Raw genomic sequence first — 20,249 nt, 5'->3', positions numbered from 1 at the left:
AACAAACAAACAAAATAACTATTTAAAAAATAAAATAAAAATGCTTCTATCATCCATTTTCCTGCCTTCCCACATCAGTAAGAGTTGGGTAGCACTGTGATCTTTCCTACTGCTACCGAGATGATACACAACCTTTTTCTCAAGATCACATGAGTCTCTTGAGCCTTTTACATCCAGTGAACACTCAGGAGTAGATGCAACTAGCCTCATGCATGCACCCAGTCCCACCTCTGCGACAAAGAAAGGCTTTGGGCTCAGGAGAGTTGACAGAGGCCATGTGAAGAAGGGGCTGAGGGTGGCTGGGGTTCTGATTTCACGTAAATTTCCCAGGGTGGCGTGTTCCAGTCTCCCCAGTCCTGACCCCGGCATCATGCATCGGACTACACGGATTAAAATCACAGAGCTGAACCCTCACCTCATGTGTGCCCTCTGTGGGGGCTACTTCATTGATGCTACTACTATCGTGGAGTGCTTGCATTCTTGTGAGTTGGGCACAGAGGTGTCCAGGTGGAGGGGTATTGCCTGGGAAGGTGAAACAACCCCGACTGCTCTGCAGAGCAGACCCTGGGTCACTGAGGGACTGCCAGGGAGAGATAAGGTTGGGGGTGCTCCTGGGCCCAGAAGTTCATTCCAGGGACAACATCTGAAATCTCAGCTCGCTTTGGAATCTCTGGCTGAAGTATGGCCCCTCAAGAGCCAGGCGTTGGGAGCTGGAGAGATGGTTTAGTGGTTAAGAACAGTTGTTGTTCTTCCAAAAGACCTGGGTTCGATTCCCAGCACCCACATGGTGGTTAACAACTATCTGTAACTCCTTTTTCTGGCTTCTGTGGGCACTGCATACATGATGCACTTACATATATTCAGGCAAACATACACATAAAATAAAAATAATAAATAAAATACTTTTAAAAAGATTCAGGGATCACTTATTTGTGCTGTTGGGTTGGTTGCAAGAGATCCAGGGCTGGTGAGATGTCTTACCAGGCTTGCCCAGAGGGGCCTGGGTCTTGGTCCACTTTATATGTTGGTCAGGACACCACCGTATCTCACAGACGGGGCCCATCTTTCCCCAAGGATGGACAAGAAGTAGTGGTGGGGTATGTAAAAGGCACATTGCCATGTTGGGGCCTGTGGAGTCCTGAACTGCTGGGCCACAGTAGAGGGGAAGCCCAAATGTGAGAAGAGGCCTGGGGTGGGAAGGGGCTCTGATTGTCTTCTTTCTATCCACACCCCAAAGTCTGCAAAACCTGCATTGTGCGCTACCTGGAGACCAACAAATACTGCCCCATGTGTGATGTGCAGGTCCATAAAACCCGACCGCTGTTGAGCATCAGGTGGGCCTGGCACTGCTCTGGGGCTGTTCCCTCTGTCCCTTAACCCTGCCTCCCAGTGGCTTCTATTTTGGCATGGGCTAAGAAATACTAGATGGACTGTAATCAGAGCAAGGATATGCATGCCTAGGTGTGGGGTCTGAAAAAGGGGTGCAAAGGGGATCCCCGGCTGGGGAGATGAGGATGCTGCAACTGCTAACATACTCCTGTACATTCTTTCCCAGATCCGACAAAACCCTTCAGGACATTGTCTACAAGTTGGTACCTGGGCTGTTTAAAGGTATCTTGAGTCACTGTGTTGTCCTGCCACCATTTCCCCTTTTCCAAGTTGTTTCCCTCTCATGTCTGCCTTCCTTTCTGTAGATGAGATGAAACGGCGTCGGGACTTCTATGCAGCATACCCCCTGACAGAGGGTGAGTATGTTCACACTCACACCCATGAGCATGCTCTGGGGCCTGGGACTATGTGAGTGCCTTGGGCTGCCTCAGGTGTGAGGACTGACTGTGCTAAGCTGCAGCTCCCACTGACCCTCCCACCTCTACTAGGCCTGCCTTCTCCTTGCTGGAGAGTGCTGCCCAGAGTGGGCAGGGCTTACCCTCTTAGCTACTCATCCCTTACCCCTGGGTCCTCAGTTTCTTGCCCCATCTTTGGCCAACTCCTCTTGAGCTATCTCCTTTTGCAGTCCCCAATGGTTCCAACGAGGACCGTGGCGAGGTCCTAGAGCAGGAGAAAGGGGCTCTGGGCGATGATGAGATTGTCAGCCTCTCCATTGAATTCTACGAAGGAGTCAGGCAAGTCTAACAAGGGCCCAGCCCTTTGGGCTCCTAGCCCAGGTCACCCACTTTCCCACCTTGGCCCATCACCCAAGACCCCACAAGACATGTGCATTTGGGGATCCAGCCTGCCTCAGAGTCTCTGGTTTCTTTCTCTCTCCTCCAGGGACCGGGAGGAGAAGAAGGGCCTGATGGAGAATGGGGATGGGGACAAGGAGAAGGTGAGTGCTGGGGTCTGCCCAGGAGTAAGCTATGGGCTGGGAGAGAGTGGCCTGGGGTGGACCCCCTCATGGGGGCCTCTCCCCCAGCAGACAGGGGTGCGCTTCCTGCGATGCCCGGCAGCCATGACCGTCATGCACCTTGCCAAGTTCCTCCGAAACAAGATGGATGTGCCCAGCAAATACAAGGCGAGTACCTGAGCCTTCTCAGACAGTGAGGGTCTGTGGATGTGTCTGTTGGTAGGCACCCCAGCCATTGCTCAGGCCTGTATGGGGGCTACCCAGGGTGACATAGTTATGTAACTGGCTCTATGAAAAGGGTAGCCTAACTCAAAAAAGATTTGGGCAAAACTTGAAATCAGTGTGCAGAGTGCTTGAGATCAGGGATGCATGCTTGCTCACCTAGTACACAGAACTGGAAGAGGTGTGTCTGCCCCAAATGGTGGGCCTTCACTAGGGTCAGCATCTGTGAGAAGGCCCAAGAGCTCTGGGACACAGTTCCATAAACCCATAGGAGCACAGGATCCCCTGGAGGGCTGGTAAACATGCAGTCTGTGGTACAGTTTGGCCAGCTCTTAGGTGCTGCTCCTTTGAAGGCCTTATTCAGCCCACACTTGGGGTAAAGATAGTAAACTCTTGCATTCACTGGTTAAGTCGGATGCAGGAATGTCTAAGATCTCTTTGTGGTTCCCTTGAGGGCACAGGCAAGAGCCTTGGTCAAGCAGGTCCCCTTGGCCTTGCTGACATTCTAGGAGACTTACAGAGAGAAGAGGACCCTCTGACAGCTGGCAGGCGCTGGCATTCCTTCCCATCTGTTGTCTGGGTATTACATTGGGACAATTCTGGAAGGGAAGTTACACTCACAGTGAAAGACCTGCAAAACCTCCTGAAGTTCACCTTTGATATCACCCACCTCCAACCCCCAAGACTACTGGCCTGGGAAGGAGCCTGCAGCTGGCCAGGCCTCACAGTATCCTTCCTTTCCTCCAGGTGGAGGTTCTCTATGAGGATGAGCCCCTGAAGGAATATTACACCCTCATGGACATCGCCTACATCTACCCCTGGCGGAGGGTGAGCCTATGGGCAGGGTGGGAATAGCCACAGGGAAGAGAGGCCCTATAGGGCCTAGCATTGGTCAGTGGCCACAGTGTGACATGAGCCATCCTTATGGCATATCCATGCAGGTCGGCTCTAGACCAACTGTTTTGTTTTGAGATAGGGTCTTCCCCCTAGCTGGCCTAGAACTTGGTATAAAGTCTAGGCTGGCCTTGAGCTCAAGGGGGTCCCCCTTACTTGGCCTCCCCTGGCCATTAGCACCCAGCTTGGGGTCAGCAGTAGGAGTGGCTCCTGTGGAGTCTGGTACCTTCTACATTCTATCATCTTTCTTTTTTAAATCTTCTCTAGTTCGCTTTTACTCTTGCTTCACTGGGTTGGTGTCCCTGTATCTGACTGGCTTTGTCTTCACTCTTCAGGGTCTTTCTTCAAGGCTCACACCTTCCCTTTGCTCCTGTTGGGCCCTGGTGGGGTGTAGGGATGAGTGGGCCCTGGTGTGCCTTTCTGCTGACACCCTCCCTTCCCTGCCTCTGGCTTCTTCCCTCTCGCCACAGAATGGGCCTCTTCCCCTTAAGTACCGTGTCCAGCCAGCCTGCAAGAGGCTCACCCTGCCCACAGTGCCCACTCCCTCCGAGGGCACCAACACCAGTGGGGCATCAGAGTGTGAGTCAATCAGCGACAAGGCTCCCAGCCCTGCTACCCTGCCAGCCACCTCCTCCTCCCTGCCCAGCCCTGCGACCCCCTCCCATGGGTCTCCCAGCTCCCATGGTCCCCCAGCCACCCACCCCACCTCCCCAACTCCGACTTCAACCACCAGTGGGACCAACACAACTAATGGGGGCTCCTCGAACTGCCTGCAGACGCCATCCTCCACCAGCAGGGGGCGCAAGATGACTGTTAACGGAGCTCCTTGCCCCCCTTAACTTGAGGAAAGGGGACCCTTTGCAGCCACCTCTATGTCCCCACATTTTCTGGGCCCCTTTTTCCATCTGTTTGACTTTACCCAGTTCCTCCCATCTTAGGGGTGGGAAGTGGGTTTTATAAATAAATCTCTCTATATATATGTACATAGGAAAAACCAAATATACATACTTATTTTCTATGAACCAATCAGATTAATTTAAATGCCACAGGAAACAAACTGTATGTGTGTGTGTATGTATGTGTGGGGGTGTTCATGTCTTGGAGAGGTCTTGTGTAATTTGCTCTGCTCTTTTGGGGGGTACCTGGTGGTCTTGAGGTCACTGGAGGCAGTAAAGCCCTAATCAGTGTTCCCTCTGCTTCCCAAGGTAGAGGGGATATTGGGGCTCCTAGTCCTAGCTGACTGGATATGGAATCCACCATTTGTCTATCCATCTTGGCTGTTCCCTGCCCCTGTCCAAGGCCCCCCATCATTGAATGTTCAGAGAATTGCTAAGATAGTGCCTTTTACAAGTGCAGTTTGTCCCCTGGCTCTGAGGCTGTGGAGAAGGCATCTCCCTCACCTCCTTGGACAGTGGAAACTTTGTGCAAAGAATATATAGTTCTGCCTCCCTGCCCTGTCCCCTTTTTTCTTATTTGGCTTTTGCATTGTTTACCTTGTGGAAGAGATGATTGAGGCCATAGGAGGCCCCAGCCCTGCAAAGTCCATGTGTGACCCTGGCATTGTGAAGCAATGACTGGAGGTAAAACTCACTGGGGGCCTGGAGTGGAGAGGTGACTAACTTTAGACAAGCACAGACCCAAGTTTTGCCAAAGTCCCAACAGCCCTCCAGTCCACTTCCCCACCCCCAGCTGAGGCCGAGCCAGGATAGAACAGAGGCATCTAGAAGCACAAGAAAACAAAGTGTAAGCTGACCCGGACTCGATCTGAGAGGGTAGTAGACCACCCTTGAGCGGCAGACCTTGGCCATCTGGTTTTCCTCAAATGTACATAGATCTGGGGAAATTGAGGATGCCGAGGCTCTTGGCCCAGGTATGTAGGGTTGAGCTCCCATGGGTCTGCTTGCACCTTGTCCTGAGTCTAAGGTTGTGTGACCATATCCTGCCCTGGGTCATTTGTATCTCTTGGCTTTGTAATAAATGCTGCATACTCTCTTGAGCCTGTGGTTCTTTGGGGGCAAAGGGAGGGGGTTAGGTGAGGTGCTCCCCAACCTTACCATGCCCTTTGTCCCTGGACACAGCCTGGCACAGGGATCCAATCAGATGGATCTGAACTGCCCCTCTGTGGCCCGCCACATGCCCTCTGCCTTCACAGGCCAAACTCTAGCAGGAGACAGTGTGCACCTTGCCAATGACCACAGGAACATAGCTCTGGGTGAGCATCATTGTTTAATGCCACCTGTACTAGCAGGTGCTGACCCAGGGACCTGCTCCCAGCTGCCTGACTGGAGTGCACTGGTTCCTGGGAACAACTGCTAAACAAGTAGCTGTGATGCCAGGATGCTCCCTTCCTGGGCTCAGCACCTTTGCCTTCTCCACAAAAGAAGCCTACCAGGAACCTGGAGCCATCGCCACCCCTCAGAGTGGGGAGCCCAGTTCTGCCTTCTGAACCTTCTCACTCTTGTGGGCACCATCGCAGTAAGGGGGCCGCTGGGTGGCCTTGCAGGTACATAAGGCCACTGTGCGAGTCTCTTGGGCTTTGAACTTGAGTGGAGATAAGCCAGTGCGTTGGAAGAAGTGGGAGCCATCACAGAAGGGCTGGTGGGAGAGAAAAAGAAGTCAGACCTGTCCCCACTTACTGATGGGTAGGTCTCCTGAGCAGTGGGGTGGGGAGGTCAAGTCTCAGGCTCAGTCATTCCCTCACCCTTGCAATGTGGAGGTCATAAGAGTAGGGCTATGGTAAGGGAATGGTCACTGGTTACTTGAATAGTATGTAATACTCGGATAGTATTACAAGTGTTTTCAATGTTTGTCTGTAGGGGACCCAGTTTTGCAAGTGGAACTGGACCTCAGGTAGGGCCAATATTAATACAAACAAGGTTGGAGGTTTTTGTTGTTGTTGGCCTTGCTGTAGCTCTGAATGGTCTGAAACTTGGTATGTAGACCAGGCCAGCCTCTAACTCACAGAGATCCTCCTGCCTCTGCCTCCTGAATACTGGATTAAAACCATGTGCCACCACACCCAGACCCAGCTTTATTGTTACATTTATTTATTGTGTGCACATGCACGCAAAAAGGTCACAGAACTTGGGAGTTGGTTCTCCTACTACCATGGATCAAACTCAGGTCTTCAGAGTTTGTGGCAAGGGCATTTGTCCACTGAGCCATCTTGCTAGTCCATTTTTTGTTTTTTACACAGGGTCTCATGTAATCCAGGCTGGCTGTGAACTGGCTCTGTAGCTGAGGATGACCTTGAATTCCTGATCCTCCTACCTCTACCTTCCCAGATGTATCTTACCACACTCTCTTTATGTGTTACTGGGGATAGAACTCTGGGCTTTGTGCAGATAAACATGCTACCAATTGAGCCACGTCTCTACCTCAGCTTTGTTTTGTTTTTGTTTTGTTTTGTGTTTTTGGTCTTTGTGAGACGGTCTCCCTGTAGCCCCAGCTGTCCTGGATTCACTATGGAGACCAGGCTGGCCTTCAACTCAGAGATCTGCCTGCCTCTGCCTCTGGAGTGTTGGGATTAAAGGCGTGCGCCACCATGCCCGGCTTGTTTTGTTTTTTAATGGCCAAGTCCCCATGAACCATGAAATTCACATGCTTCGAGTTCTCAGAGTGGTAAAGGGTTCCCATGGCGGGATCAGTTCTGTTTGGTTCCAGGAAACCAGTACATCATAGAGAGGGGATGCCCGCAACAAATTGCCTTCCTGGAATAGAAGTATTAATGTATGCCCCATGTTCCTCCAAGGAAGAGTTTAAGCAGAGACTGGGTGATGGAGACTGAGACCCAAAGAGGGGATAGGTCTTGTCACTTGTGGGTGGAGCTGGAGGAACTGAAGGAGTTGAGTGTACTGGTAAAACCCAGCAGCCTGCCATAAAGGGCATGGGGCAAGAGCATATATACCTACCCACCCATATGGACCACAGTGATCTGGCTGGCATGCCCTTGGAACTGCCCCACCCTCCAGAATATCTGCTCAAAGGTTAGAGCCTTGGGCCCTGGGTTGCTGATACCACCCACATGTCATGGAGGTACATTTCTGGGCTCTGCTCTATAAGGAAAGGGCAGGCTAAGACTATAGGCAAGGTTCTTGCTGAAAGCAGGGAGACGGGGCAGGGAGATGTCATGAGCAGGCAGAAAGTGGCAGGTAACCAGTAAAAAAATCACATGTAAGGTGAAAGGGGAGGATGGGAAGAGGCCTGGGGAAGACTGGGTGGTATTTTCCCAATGGTGGGGTCTGGAACATCAGCCTAGATGTTTCCTGGAAGGAGAGGGAAAGACAGGTAGGTCCTTGCTGCCTTGGAGCTGGAGCCCAGGAATATACAAGGGACTAAAAGAGGATACCGCACCCCAGCCAGCACAACACTATAGCAAGAGCTAACCACGCAGACAAGCTAGCCCATACATAGCCACACTTGGTGGCCCTGATCTGTTTGTTAGGCTTTTGTTCTTAAGCCCCCTCTTATATCTCAGGTATATACAGAAAAAAAGAGGAACATGGATGGAGAGTTCCCAGGATAGACCATGCTGAGCCAAGTGAGAGGGGGTGTGGAGGGGATAGCGGTGTGTGTCATTATCTATGGAAAAGCAACAGGAATCTTACCTGCTTCTTGCTGTGGCCACACACACACCACCTGTAGGTTTTCCCAGCCACCAGGTCCACCTTGATGGGCGTTTTCAGGGCCACCACTGACTTGGCTGGGCCTTTGGCAAACCATCGAGCCTATGGCCAAGGAAGATGAGGGGCTCAGGGTCATCCCAAAACCTGGAAGCACTTTTCTGCTTGGGGTTTTACTCCCAGTTTCCTGCTTGCCTAAGTGTGTGACAGGCTTCTTCTACGAGAGTCTCAGGTGATACCACCCAAGTACATTTCTACTCCCTAGGACACTTTAGGGACGCTGACTTCCAGACAGGGAAGAGGTTTCAAGGCCATGCAAGCCCTCAATTTGCAGAGTCCAACCACTTCCTTGAAATCCTGGGGTTTGGTTTAGGCAAACTGTCTCCAGCTCAGCCCAGAAGCTTGGCTCTTTGCCCTGTGACCTCTGCTCCACACAACCTTCCCTAGGCCTGTCCCAGTCTGTGGTCTCAGCCCTTGGAATCTGAGGAATTGGGAGGAGATGCCCCCCTCTTGAGGCGAGGATACTAGGGGTACTCACCAGCCAGGAGGAGATGCCCCGCCTCTGGCATACCTTCGGCGAGGAAGGCAGGCAGACGTGGTTTGGAAACAGGAAAATAAAATCAGTGAAGGGCACCCGCCGGAAGCCCATCTGGGAAGGAAAAAAGACCACTAGCCAAGGCGGCCTGGGAGAGACAAGAGGATTAGAAGGGTCACCAGGTAAGAGGCCTTCCCGGGCAGGTCTTGGCACCCTCTAGGTACTCAGTGATGAAGACTGCAACACAAAAGGGCCACGAGGGACGCGCGGAAGAGCGGGCCTGTCCGGCGGAGGCGGGGCCGAGTCGCTGGGGGTCACCGCAGCGGAGGGGACGCTCGCTCATCAAGGCTCTGCGCAGGGCCGCTGCAGAGGCTGGTCCCCACGCCCAGCGCGTCTCTGCGTCAGGATCGCCCCGCCCCCAGCCCGGATACCGCCCAGCTGCGCGCTTGCGCGCCCGGAGCGCGCGCGAGTGGGCTCGAGCGGGGTCGGTGTGGAGGCCCGGCAAGTGCCGCGGCTGCCCTGGGGTGCGCAGCCCCCCACCGGCGCCCCCTTGGATGGTACGTGTCCGCGGATGATGCGCCAGTGCCCTCTTCCCTCGCACTGTCCAAGGCAGCATGGGGACAGACCACCCAGCCAGTTGGTTCAAGTGCAGGCAAGGCCGGTCCGCTGAGTCGCAGGGCTAGGGGTCCCCTTCTTCACCTGCACCAGGAGTTCCGGTTTGGACTCTTTCGAGTACTGAAATTAGTGTCGCAGAGCACACCCAGGCCATCTCCCCAAGGCCCCCACAGTTGACAGCCCATCTTTCTCCAATAAAGCCAGACAAAGCGGGGTCTCTTTGGATTTCCTTTTTTTAGTAAAACATTCTTTTATTAAAAGAACAAGTGCTGTTTACGAACTGCCCTTCGTACAAATAACATCCGTTATACAAAGATACAAGACCCAGGTTATGCACAATTCCAGGCTTGGAGGTGACAGGGGAACATTGCCTTTTGGGCTGAGGATATAAAGGTTTCTGAAAGAATGAAAAAAGAGCCCCTGGGTTTGCAATCTGTGGCTTCCCCTCCCTGCTCCCCTAGGAAGGGTCTGCTACATGGAAACAGGCTGGGATGGAAAGGAGGGAGCCAGGGTCTGGGTGTCCAGTCCCAAATTGGGCTGGAAAAAGTGAAAACAGGAGAAATGGGCACTCCTCAGTTCCTAACTCTTCAGTAGATCAAGACAAAATGGTCGGGAGTCAGACACACTTGTAAATCCAGGTTGTAGTGCTAGAGGGAATGCCTGGCCCTATCTTCCTCCAAGTTCCCAGTTGAAGTTATCACCACCCCACTAGGCACCTCTCCCCAGGAAAATAAACTGCACTGGAGACCTGGAAGTCAGCTGCCTGCCTGCTACTCCCTCTGGCCCATCGTACTCCAAGGATGATCCTGGAAGCTGGCAGGAAGTCTGTCTTTGAAAACCTGTCAGCATTTCCAGTTTGGGAAAAGGGAAATATGAATGTTACCCCTTCTTGGGGTGCCCCTCATTTGTCTAGGCCCTTCCTATGCATCTAGGGTGGTTACTCCCTAGGTCTCAACACAGGAAAAAGGAAAAGGTCACCAGCCTCAAGATCAGGGGTAGCAGTAGACCCAGAAGCCTGAGGGGGAAACCCACAAGCTGGGGGTCCAGGGCAGGGGATACAACTCATTGTTTAAAAGGCAACCCTTAAAGTGTCATTGTCTATGGAGAGGATTCGTCAGCTCAGAGCTAAGACAGTCAGTGCTACATAGACACCTTCCCACCATGGGCACAGCCCTACATTCACACATGACCACACACATCACACACACAGGGACAGTCAGCCAACCCACCAGCTGCTTCTAAGAGGCCACACAGTGGGATATGGATGACCCAGAAGGCCAGATACTAAAGCTCATCACAGCTCTGTCAGTGAGTACCTGTCCCTCCTTGGCTTATAGCTGTCACCTGTGAAGCTAAGAGACAACTCCAATGATCCCTAAAAACAGATCCCTTAGAGCTCTGACACCCACCAGGGTTGACCCCTTAGCGGTACAGGCTCAGCATGCATCCTCACAGAGGGTGGTGACACTAAGCTCCACTCATGCATTCTCAGACTCTTATTTCCGCTCTGCAAACCACATCCTTCCCTTCCCCCAGACTGAGAATCTCAAATCTGCACCCCTTCTTACCCTGCACCAAACTCCGTCTCAAAAAATGGACTGAGGCTAGAAAGGCCTAGAAAGGTCTGAGGTCATTATGACTACCCTCCAGTATCCTGGTATCCTTTCTCCCAAGGATGGTTAGAGCTGTTCCTATGATGATGCTGCTGTACAGTAAGTGTCACATCTTCCCTCCTGTCCTAGTACAAGGAGCAGCACCAATCCATACATGGCCCAAAGTTCTTACCAAATTTAACCTAAAGGAGGAAAGGGGGCTTGAGAAAGCAGGAGACCAGAGCTCTGGAATCCAAGTGACTAGGGCTGGGGAGGGCAGAACTGTGCTGCATATCATCTGTTCCAGTGCACTGAATGGTTCCTACTCTACACAGCATGCCACAGATGGCCTTCCCAAAACATCAGAACAGGAACTACTTGGCTCTCAGTGGGCAGCCAGGAGGCAAGGGCGTGGGTGTGGATGAGCAAGTCTTCTAAGAATCTGAAGGTTATTTTGTTTTTCAGTAGCTTGGGGGCAGGGAGTTAAACAGGTTAACAGATGAAGAAGAATAAAATGCTGAGTTCTAGCATGTCTTTCTGACAGTATTTCTGAGGTCATCACAACTGCCTCCAAAAGCCCTTCCAAGTGCTTAAGAGTTTGCCTCTGGAGGGTCCCAACCCACCCTGCCCATCAACCAGCTCCCTGACATCTTACAAAGTCTTGTCAATGGGAATATTAATATTATTTTCCATATCAGAAAAAAAAACAGTTGAGCAGCACAGGCAAAAATATATCTGCACTACGTTTCTGTCATTGCCAAAAATATACACATCTTTTCTTTATTTAAAAAAAAACAAAAAACAAAACAAAACAAAAACCCCAATGACAACAAAAACCCAAACAGAAACACACCAAAATGCACACATGCAAAGAGACCCACAGACATGAGCATCAGGGAAAGCTGGGACTGACCCTCAGTCCTGGCCAGTGCAACTGATAGGGACACAGGCCTCCACTGCTGTGCTCCCATGACCCACTCAGCCTTTTTCACAAGGGCCCTGGGCAAACAGACTCTGCCACCCATTACACCTCAGAAAATAGCTGGTAGGCAAGAGGACAGTTATTAGCTTACAAAGGAGTGGAATACAAGAGGCAGACTAGATACTTCCAGAGGGAGACTTCTGCTGAAAGCAGTGGCACTTTACCCCCTCGTCTCTCCCCTCATCCCCTGTGCCAGGGAAGAAGGACCAAACTACCTCTCAAGGAGGAGGCCCTGAGAAGGAGTGGGATTCAGGGGAGGGAAGGCAGGATATTACCCTGATTCAAAGCCCCCAGCTCCCAGGTACTCTCCAATACTAGAGTATTGTTCTGGTTTTTAAAAAGTTAGCCATTCATGCCCTGGAAAGGGACCAGAGCTGGTGAGGGAGAGGAGGATAGAGGATACAAGAGCTAGGTGCTCCTATTCTGGTGTTGACTACTGCTCTATCCCTGCCCTTGACTGCCCCAGGTCCAGAGGAAGAGACAGACAGGCAAACAGACACACGCATACACATTCACGCTCTGTGGAGTCAGGCAGCTCCTTCTCCCCACCCTCGGCACTCCTCAAGCCAATAGTGCAAAAAGGGACAGGGTGCCAAGGACAGCGAGGAACTCCACCTCAGCCCCATCATGGGGCCCCAAGAGGTGCTATCCTGCCCTTCCTCAGCACCCCACATCTATGGGCTTCTACAAGCTCAGCTTGTGACCCTTGGCAGGGAGGGATTATGAGAAACAAAGGGATTCCTTCTGCCTTCTGCCCAGGTTGGGAAGAAACTGAAGGTCAAGTGGGGCCAGCCCTTTATCCATAAAGGATTTCCATACAGGGTCAGGCCCAGGGCCCACCCTCCACTCTCCCCATTCAAGTGCTGATCCGTTTTATGTGTTAAGTCCAACCAACCCTCCACTTTTTATGCCATGGCCCACTTTGCTTTCTTAGGGGCCCCTAGACATCTGCTAAGGAGGGCTCCTAGACATGCTTGGAGCCTGTCCTTCCCTGGACTCTCTCCTGAAGCAGCTGGCACAGCTAGGGAATGAGCCAGGTAGAAGAGCTCCCCTCCAGTCTTTGTTCTCAGAACCTGGGGCTCCCCGCACATACTCCTTGGGGATCAGCACAGGCTCTGGACCTAGCTCTCCAGTGTCTGGGCCCAGGTGCCCACTCCAGGCAAGGCCCCTCAAGCCATGTAGGGGTCAGCAGAGGCAGGGTAGATTTAGCCTTTTTCCTGGCTAGCTGAGGCTCCTTTGTCAGCAGTCTAGAAAGAGGAAGGGAAGCTTTGAATTTGAGGCATCTGGCCCTAATGGCCAGTTAAGAACAGTTCCATGAGGGGGGTAGGGAGAAAAGTTTCTTGTAGGTTTAGAAGAGAGAGCTAAGCCTCTGCTCAGGTCAGTGTGTTGAGGTGGGAAGTGCCAGCCAAAGCTGGCTTCCTGGGTACAGACTTGCCCTCCAAAGGAGGGCCTTTCCTTCTGCATTGGTCAGAAGGTTGTCTATTTTAAACTGGTGTGCTCAGAAAGGAAATCGTCTTTTAAATTGGTCCTTCCAACTAAAAAAGTTTTCTTTTAAACAATTTTTAATTACATTCATTTATTTATTGTGTGTGTGATGGTCAGAGGAACATTTTCTGGAGTCAGTTTTCTCATACTCTGAGTTACTGGGATCAAACCTAGGTGACTGAGCTTGACAGTAAGCACCTTTACCAGTAAGCTATCTCCTGGCCATGAAGGCTGTTTTCTAACTGGCCCTTTTATTACTGGCACTGGCTCACAGTGGGTTTTTGTGCCTCTGAAGGGCACCCCCATAGGAGCTGAGGTCCTGGTGTCTGAGCAGGGTGCCTGACTGACCCATGGATTGCTGCCTCCAGCTGTAGATGTTCTTGTGCCCATCCTCCTCTGCCTGTCCCTTAGAAGGCAGACAGAAAGGCCCCAGACCCCTCACTTACCCCTCCTTTGGGACCATTCCCGCTGGCATCCGCCCCTGGCAGGCTGAGAAAGGGGTTGGTCTGGGCAGTCAGGACTGGTGGTCCCCCTGCTGCTGCTACTGCTGCAGCTGCAGCTGCTGCAGCCATGAGACTTGTGTTGTTGCCAAGTGAGGGGGCCACCAGGGCTCCAGCGGGCAGCAGGGGTGGGGCCGATGCTGTGGGCAGCAGGCCAGGGGTGCCCGCAGACAGCAGTGGGGTGGAGCTTCCAGCCAGGAGGCTGGCCATAGGCAGCTGGGAGCCCCCAGCCATCTGTAGCCGCTGCAGCTCCCGTTTCTGCTGGATCTGCTGGATCATCTGGTAGACCATGGTCTGGTGCTCCTGCAAGGAGGACAGATAGCTCATGGACTGTAGGCCCCCGCTGTCCTTCCTGAAGGCTGCCTGCACTGCCAGGCTTGGGCCCTTTACACTGGACCCATGAGGCCCAAGATAAGGAGATGGTCAAGGTTCTGCCTATCTTCCCAATCTGGGCCTCAGTCTCCCCATCTGAACAAGAAAATAAATATACACTGTCAACAGGGTTCCTCAGACCAGAGTAAACATCTCTGACTCTGCCCACTGAATCAGGTTTTTAGTCCCTAAGATATGTACAAATGGCCCAGGGATGCTATGACCTCAAGTTGAAAAGCACTAAGCTAGGACAGTAATTTCCAAGTTTTTTTTTCTTTTCTCCAAAAATTGGTTTGCAAGAAGATTTAAAAAAAAAAAAAATTAGTTTTTGAGACAGCGCAGCGTCTCCGTAGTTCAGGCCTTGATGGTTTCTCTCTCCCAAGTGTTGGGATTATAGGCATGAGCCACCACACTCAATTTTTTCAATTTTTTTCTTTACATTTAAGAGGCATTTATTTTCATTTGAATAGGAAAAAAACATTCTCAGTGTCTCAAAAACCATATTAACTGAGTCTGGTAGTATAGGCCTTTAATCCCAGCACTTGGGAAGCAGTCAGGCAGATCTCTGTGAGTTCCAGGCCAGCCTGTTCTACATAGTGAGTTCCAGGCTAGCTAGGTATACATAGTTTACCTTAAGAAATTTTGCTACTATTTTTATTTCTATACAGTCCCTAAAATAACCAGTTGTTGAGTCTCCCCTACCGTATGGGTCCCAGGGATCAAATTCAGGTCATTGGGCTTGGCGGCAAGAGCCTTTACCTGCGGTTATCATGCCATCCATCCTTTTTTCCAGTGTAGTGTCTACGTATGTATGCATGTGTAAGACTTTCACTCTGTAGCTCTGAGTGGCCTAAAACTCCTTTTTTTCTAAAGAAAATCTTAGCAGAGCCCAACACATGAGACAGACCCCAAAACAGCTGGAAAAAGGGTTTCACCTGCTTGGATAACCTCCACTGAGACCCTGGAATTTCTCTAAAAGCCCCTGGTTCAGGGACTGAAAAGCTCAGTTACTGGACCTGCCACTCACCAGACTAATCACTGGGCTATGTGCCTCACAGTACCCTCTCCTAATGCCCAGGAAACTGTAAAAACAGTCTTGTTTTCTTACTGCTCACAAATCCTGCAGGTTCAATCCCACCAGCATGCAGCCCTTCCCAATACCATGGCTGCATCTTCAGAGGTGGGTTCTTTGGGTAGAGCTGGCAGGGGATGGCAAGGGAGGGAGCCACTCACCGGGGTCAGCTGTGAGGAGGCAAGAAGCTGCTGGAGCTGCTGAAGCTGCTGTTCTTGCTGCTGAAGGAGGTGTCTCTGCTGCTCGGTCAGGCTGGGGCAGGGACAACACACAGACCATGGAGTGGTGCAGAGAAGGAGAGGTGCACCCCACACCCATAAGCTCCCAGACTCCCTCAGACCCAGGTGAGGAAAGAGAGGAGCAGGGAGGTACCATGTTAGTGAACTGGGCTCAAGGGTGAAGTGGGAGGGACCCAAGTAAGATGGAAGACCTGTGCAGAAGGAAGACCTATAGTAGAGAAAGCTAAGACTTGTCCCCTGAACTACTCCCATCCAGATGCACTCAGGGCTAACAGTCTGGGGAGTCCCTACAGGTTAAGATATGGCCAGGACTATAAACCCTGTAGGGTTTACAGTAGAGCTAGAGGGCATGTTTTTCCTTTAGGGGTACTAGGGGTGTTTGGGGGAGTATCCCTCCCAGAGCCAGCCTCCCATTCCCTTCCCAGGGCTGAGCTCTCCCTCACCTGTTGAGACAACTTGGCAGCTGCAGTGTGGGGGCCCCGCCAGCCTGGCTCAAGCCCGCAGGGTTGGGAGCAGCAGCCCCATTCAACCCTCCCAGAAGCCCATTGAGGGGCAGGCCCCCACTGCCTGCCAGCCCACCCAACAGCCCCTCAGCCATGGGCATGGCCCCCAGACCCGTTGCCCCAGGTGCCCGCCCCAACCCATTCTGCGGCTGGGGCGGGACTGGGGCAGGGGCCCCAGGCAGGGCCAAGGGCAAAGTGGCAGGGCTCTGCTGGAGCAGGGGCAGCGGTGGGGGCGTGCTATGGAAGGACAGCGATGAGCTGCTGCGGCTCGGACAGCCTGAGTGTGGGTCCTGGGAAGGGAGGGGGAAGGGACAGGTCAGAGGGCAGAGGGCCAACATGACTTTTCTGGCCCCCAGCCCAGTACCCACAAGCATTCTCACAGAGCATAGCCTCCCAACCCAAGCCCCCAGACACCCTGGAGAAGCAGCAAGACCCAGGGATGAAGGGTAAGGATCCAAATAGTATTCACAGATGTTTACTGACCACTTCCTGGGGCCCAGCACCCTTTGTCACCCTGGTTTAATAACAAAACAATGGTAATGGCCATGACCTTCCAGGGAACTAGATTTATACTACTGCTTGATTCGTACTACCCTGTTATTCCCACGTTATGAGTAAAGCCATTGACTGCCAGGTTAAGGAACTCTGCAGCCAAGAGCTGCAGAGCGGAAGTGAGAGGTTCAGGTTCAAATCCCATGCTCATAAATCAATGCCTTGAGTTCACCCTCTGTCTTAGTTTATGTACTCATAAACTGGGAGGGATAGTAATATCCATTCTACAAGGTCACTGTGAAGACTGGCTAAAGAAACCAGTCTTTTAACAGTTTTAAAGCAAGCTTGCAACTAGTGTTATTTTTGTGATTATGACAGCCCCAAATCACACAGTTAATAAGTGGCAGAGAAAAAACAAGCACCCAGTTTGATTCCAATAACCACAACATAACAATAGCAACTGCTATTCCAACAGCCACCAATTACACAGGGATTAGTTTGTGTGAGGCACTGTAATAAACCCTTCACAAATACTTCTCAACACGCCTTCCCCAAGAAGGCCTTCCCCATTCTTCTACAGCCCTTGAGTTCATCTTTGTATTTCTCCTTTATTTGTTGTTTTCTTGAACTTAGCCTATCTTCAGGAAGCCTGGGTCTGTTTCGTTCACTGACTGCTTAGTCAGTGCCCTGAATTAAGTAGGCACCTTGTATATATTACTTATTAAAAATAATGAATGAGAGGATCAATCGTTGAGCCAATCCCTTTACTGGCCAGCCTCCAACAGCTGCTGGGTAGTGACTGAAACAGAAAAACCTTGACTCTCCGAGTTCCCCTTCCTGTCCCCCTCCTTACAGTGCCCACCTCGGAAGACGTGGACAGGGAGTTGTCCAGGCCAAGGCTGTTCTTCCCCGGAGGGCTCTTGCTGGTGCTCAAGGAGTCGCTGCTGCCGGCTGGAAGAGAGAAGTCGGGGGCTTCAGTGGAGCCAGTTCAAGCCATCAGGCAGGAACTCCCTATCCCAAGCTGGGCAGAATCCCCTCACCTTGAGGAGGCAAACCATAGGGCCCTGGGATAGGGCCATTTGTGGCAGGCAGAGCAGCAGGCAGGGCAGGGAAGGGCACAGAGAGCTGCACATTGAGGATCTGTAGTCGCTCCTTCTTGGCTGTCAGGCTTAGGATCTGCTCCTGTAGCCGCTGGTTTTCCTTCTGCAGTGCATGCAGCGCCTTGAGCATCTCCACAACTAGGGAGAGAGGAGCCTGAGGTCAGGGCAGTACCAGGGTGGGGCCAGAGGGGAGGGGTGGAGTCTGAGAGGAAATGAGAAGCTGCTCCATAGGAGGACCCTGATGTTCCATGGAGATCAGGAGGAATGGGTGCAACCCTGGCATTGGTGAAGTGTGTGCCAGGAGGCCAAGGCCAAAGGCAAGGTACAGAATGAGGGGCCTGAGCACCACTTAGGCAAGGTTAAAGGTGAGCCCTAGGGTCAGTGACAACGCCAGTAAAGAGGTTTGAGGCCCTGAGAAGGGGTGGCTAAGTTAGGTCTCCCAGCCCTGTGCCACCCTCCTCACTGTTGACGCCGGCCTCGCCATTGCCCTGTTTCTCCAGCAGTTGCTCCATGTTAGTTGTTCCTGGGGCTGCAGGGTCTAACTGGCCACCCCCACAGGGTGCAGGTGTTGTCTGGTCAAAGAGCGCAGGGAGGCTACTGATAGGAGACCTAAGGCCAGAGGAGAGATAGGCTCGGGCTCACCTAATGCTCTAATTCTAGGCTTCCCTCACCCCCGAGGGGTCCCCATCATGTCCCTTGCCCGCCTCTCCCCCACAGAAGGCACCCCCCTCCCTCACATGGAAGACAGACTCTCCTGAGGGGAGGTCCCATGACACCGGAAACTGCAGTCCTCCAGGTCTGGCTCTTGGAAGGAGAAGGGAGGACAGGGATCAGTGGGAGTGGAGGATCATCTACTTCAGGGTCCTCCCCAGGAAGTGGGTGCTGGTCCTGGGACCTCAGCACATACCCTCTTCCTCAGGATCCCCCAATCCTAGATTGGCAACTCATGCTGGTAAGGAGCTGGGAGCTGTAGCTTGGAATCCCCATCCTTTGGGAAGCTCTCTTCCACTTTCTCAAGGGCTTCTGTTGCCTGCCTATTTCCAGATCCTCTACCTAATTTCTTTCTTGGGAACCTCAGTTAAAGAAATTTGAGGTCATGACAAACCTGGATTGACTGAACCTGGTATTAACTTGCTATGTGACCTTGGGCTGGTAACCAGCTTCCCTGCAGTGATTGTTACTAGGATTAAAATAAGGTCATAAATGTGAAGTGTTGGGCTGGAGGGTTTAGCTGCATACAGCAAGCCCTTAATCATTGTATTAACATAATTTGCTTTGTATAACTTTTTATATTCATAGACTCTCAAGTCAGATGGCAAAACTGTTGGGCCACAGAACCTGCTCTGTGTTATAGAAAATATACTCATTCTACCCTACCGGATCTTGGAACTAGAGTCAAATGTGGCTTCTTTAAGAAGGCTCACCTGAACTGGCAGTCTGTAGCTAAGGCCCACCCCCTACACTGATAGGTGGTGTCTTGGCACCACTCAGCTCTCCAGAGGTGAGCTGACTCCAGGGAGAAGGTAGGGGGAGCCGGGGCAACCATCCCTTTAACTTGTAAATACCAGGAGACCAGGATGCCCAGCTGGCACAACCTCTGTGACAGCTGACCACAAGTGCACACGAAGAGGGAAGGGTGGTAAGAGTGTCGGGCTGGCATCAAAAAGGGTTTGATCTAGCTTTGCCACTCCCTACCTACTGCCTTGAGCAAATCACTTCTGTTCTCTGGGATGGAGCAGTAACTGCCATGCCTGCCCCCTACACTGGGTTTTCATGTGAAAGTGTTCCCTACTTTATAGTATGTGAAGTAAGTTAGTTTTGGTAGAGTAGGTATCAGCCAGAGGGAGAGGACTCCTAGCCTTTCTGGCATCACATCCTTCAGGCCATTGGGAAGAAAGGGGGAAACAGGGTCAGGTGCTTGCATACCTGTGTGACTGCTCTCAGCTTGGGTGAGGAGGGGGTTCACGGTGCCCATGGGGGTTCCAAAGATGTTGGAAGAAGGAAGGCTGAAGGTAGAGCCAGCCAGAGAAAACACCTGTGGCAAGGAACAGAATCTAGCCTAGGGCTTATTTCTTGGATCTAACACATAACTGTGCTGGGGTGGTGGGCAACAAGACGAACTAACAAGAGAGTACCAGAGATGGAGAAGTTCTGTCCCCCACATGCCCAGGAAAGGAGGAACCAGGAGCAAGGCCTCACCTGAGTGGTGGAAATGGAAGCAGAGGAGGAAGGGAGGGTGCTGGTGAATGGGGAACGGCTGAGGCGGGGCAAAGCTGAGGTCCCTGGTGGCCCCAGCAAGCTGGAAGAGAGTGGGGTGCTGCATACAGCCCGTAGCATCCCTCCACCATGGGAGATGGGATCTTTATTACTGGTGTAGATGCCTAAAGACACAAAGACACAGAGGGGAGCCTAAGGTCTCCCTCCATCCCACACAGCTGCTGAGGCAGCCCCTTTTCAGGGAACATGACATGCCTATAGCTCTGATCATACACAGTCTACTACACTTCCCTGCCTCAGTGGGGGAATTTCTCAGTTTTTCTTATTCTCCTTCCAGAACTCTGTCTCACTGAAGTCTACCCTAACCTCTTCCTGCAGAAGACATCTGAGGGACTGTCTTAAGAGGTAATGGTCACCTTCTTTTTCTCTCTGTCCTTTGGAGCAATTTCTACCCAACCGCATT

General features: G+C 52.0%; 3 protein-coding genes across 5 annotated transcripts in view; 1 reads left to right on the top strand and 2 right to left on the bottom strand.

The window, feature by feature from the left end:
- Nucleotides 1–5,452, top strand: part of Pcgf2 (polycomb group ring finger 2) — a 10,568-nt gene extending 5,116 nt beyond the window's left edge. The window contains exons 2-10 of the mRNA XM_008845270.3: nt 331–482; nt 1,238–1,334; nt 1,556–1,611; nt 1,695–1,745; nt 2,015–2,123; nt 2,272–2,326; nt 2,417–2,512; nt 3,314–3,394; nt 3,931–5,452. Of these exons, the coding sequence (XP_008843492.1) occupies nt 371–482; nt 1,238–1,334; nt 1,556–1,611; nt 1,695–1,745; nt 2,015–2,123; nt 2,272–2,326; nt 2,417–2,512; nt 3,314–3,394; nt 3,931–4,299 (1,026 nt within the window). The 5' untranslated portion in view covers nt 331–370 and the 3' untranslated portion in view covers nt 4,300–5,452. The remainder of the gene's footprint in view (nt 1–330; nt 483–1,237; nt 1,335–1,555; nt 1,612–1,694; nt 1,746–2,014; nt 2,124–2,271; nt 2,327–2,416; nt 2,513–3,313; nt 3,395–3,930) is intronic.
- Nucleotides 5,453–5,667: 215 nt separating this feature from the next.
- Cisd3 (CDGSH iron sulfur domain 3) lies at nt 5,668–8,997 on the bottom strand. The gene is made up of 3 exons (XM_008845269.3): nt 8,621–8,997; nt 8,068–8,187; nt 5,668–6,055 (listed from the first exon to the last, which is right to left on the bottom strand). Exons 1-3 carry the CDS (start codon nt 8,729–8,731, stop codon nt 5,876–5,878), a joined length of 411 nt encoding a protein of 136 aa, XP_008843491.1. The 5' UTR covers nt 8,732–8,997; the 3' UTR covers nt 5,668–5,875.
- A 480-nt stretch (nt 8,998–9,477) lies between these two features.
- The window catches only part of Mllt6 (MLLT6, PHD finger containing), a 24,739-nt gene continuing 13,967 nt past the window's right edge, over nt 9,478–20,249 (bottom strand). For 2 of the 3 annotated variants that reach the window (XM_029569437.1, XM_008845267.3), the window contains exons 11-20: nt 19,769–19,950; nt 19,496–19,604; nt 18,307–18,373; nt 18,033–18,178; nt 17,510–17,707; nt 17,332–17,420; nt 15,918–16,267; nt 15,397–15,487; nt 13,738–14,094; nt 9,478–13,053 (exon numbers count right to left, since the gene is read on the bottom strand). In XM_029569437.1, the coding sequence (XP_029425297.1) occupies nt 13,012–13,053; nt 13,738–14,094; nt 15,397–15,487; nt 15,918–16,267; nt 17,332–17,420; nt 17,510–17,707; nt 18,033–18,178; nt 18,307–18,373; nt 19,496–19,604; nt 19,769–19,950 (1,631 nt within the window). In that variant the 3' untranslated portion in view covers nt 9,478–13,011. The remainder of the gene's footprint in view (nt 13,054–13,737; nt 14,095–15,396; nt 15,488–15,917; nt 16,268–17,331; nt 17,421–17,509; nt 17,708–18,032; nt 18,179–18,306; nt 18,374–19,495; nt 19,605–19,768; nt 19,951–20,249) is intronic. The other variant, XM_029569438.1, reaches the window with a different exon arrangement.

This window comes from Nannospalax galili, unplaced genomic scaffold, assembly GCF_000622305.1.
Source record: "Nannospalax galili isolate Female #2095 unplaced genomic scaffold, S.galili_v1.0 scaffold1382, whole genome shotgun sequence".
NCBI classification, from domain to species: domain Eukaryota; kingdom Metazoa; phylum Chordata; class Mammalia; order Rodentia; family Spalacidae; genus Nannospalax; species Nannospalax galili.
Note: the sequence above shows the minus strand (reverse complement) of the source record. Positions and strands in the feature narration are given on the sequence as shown.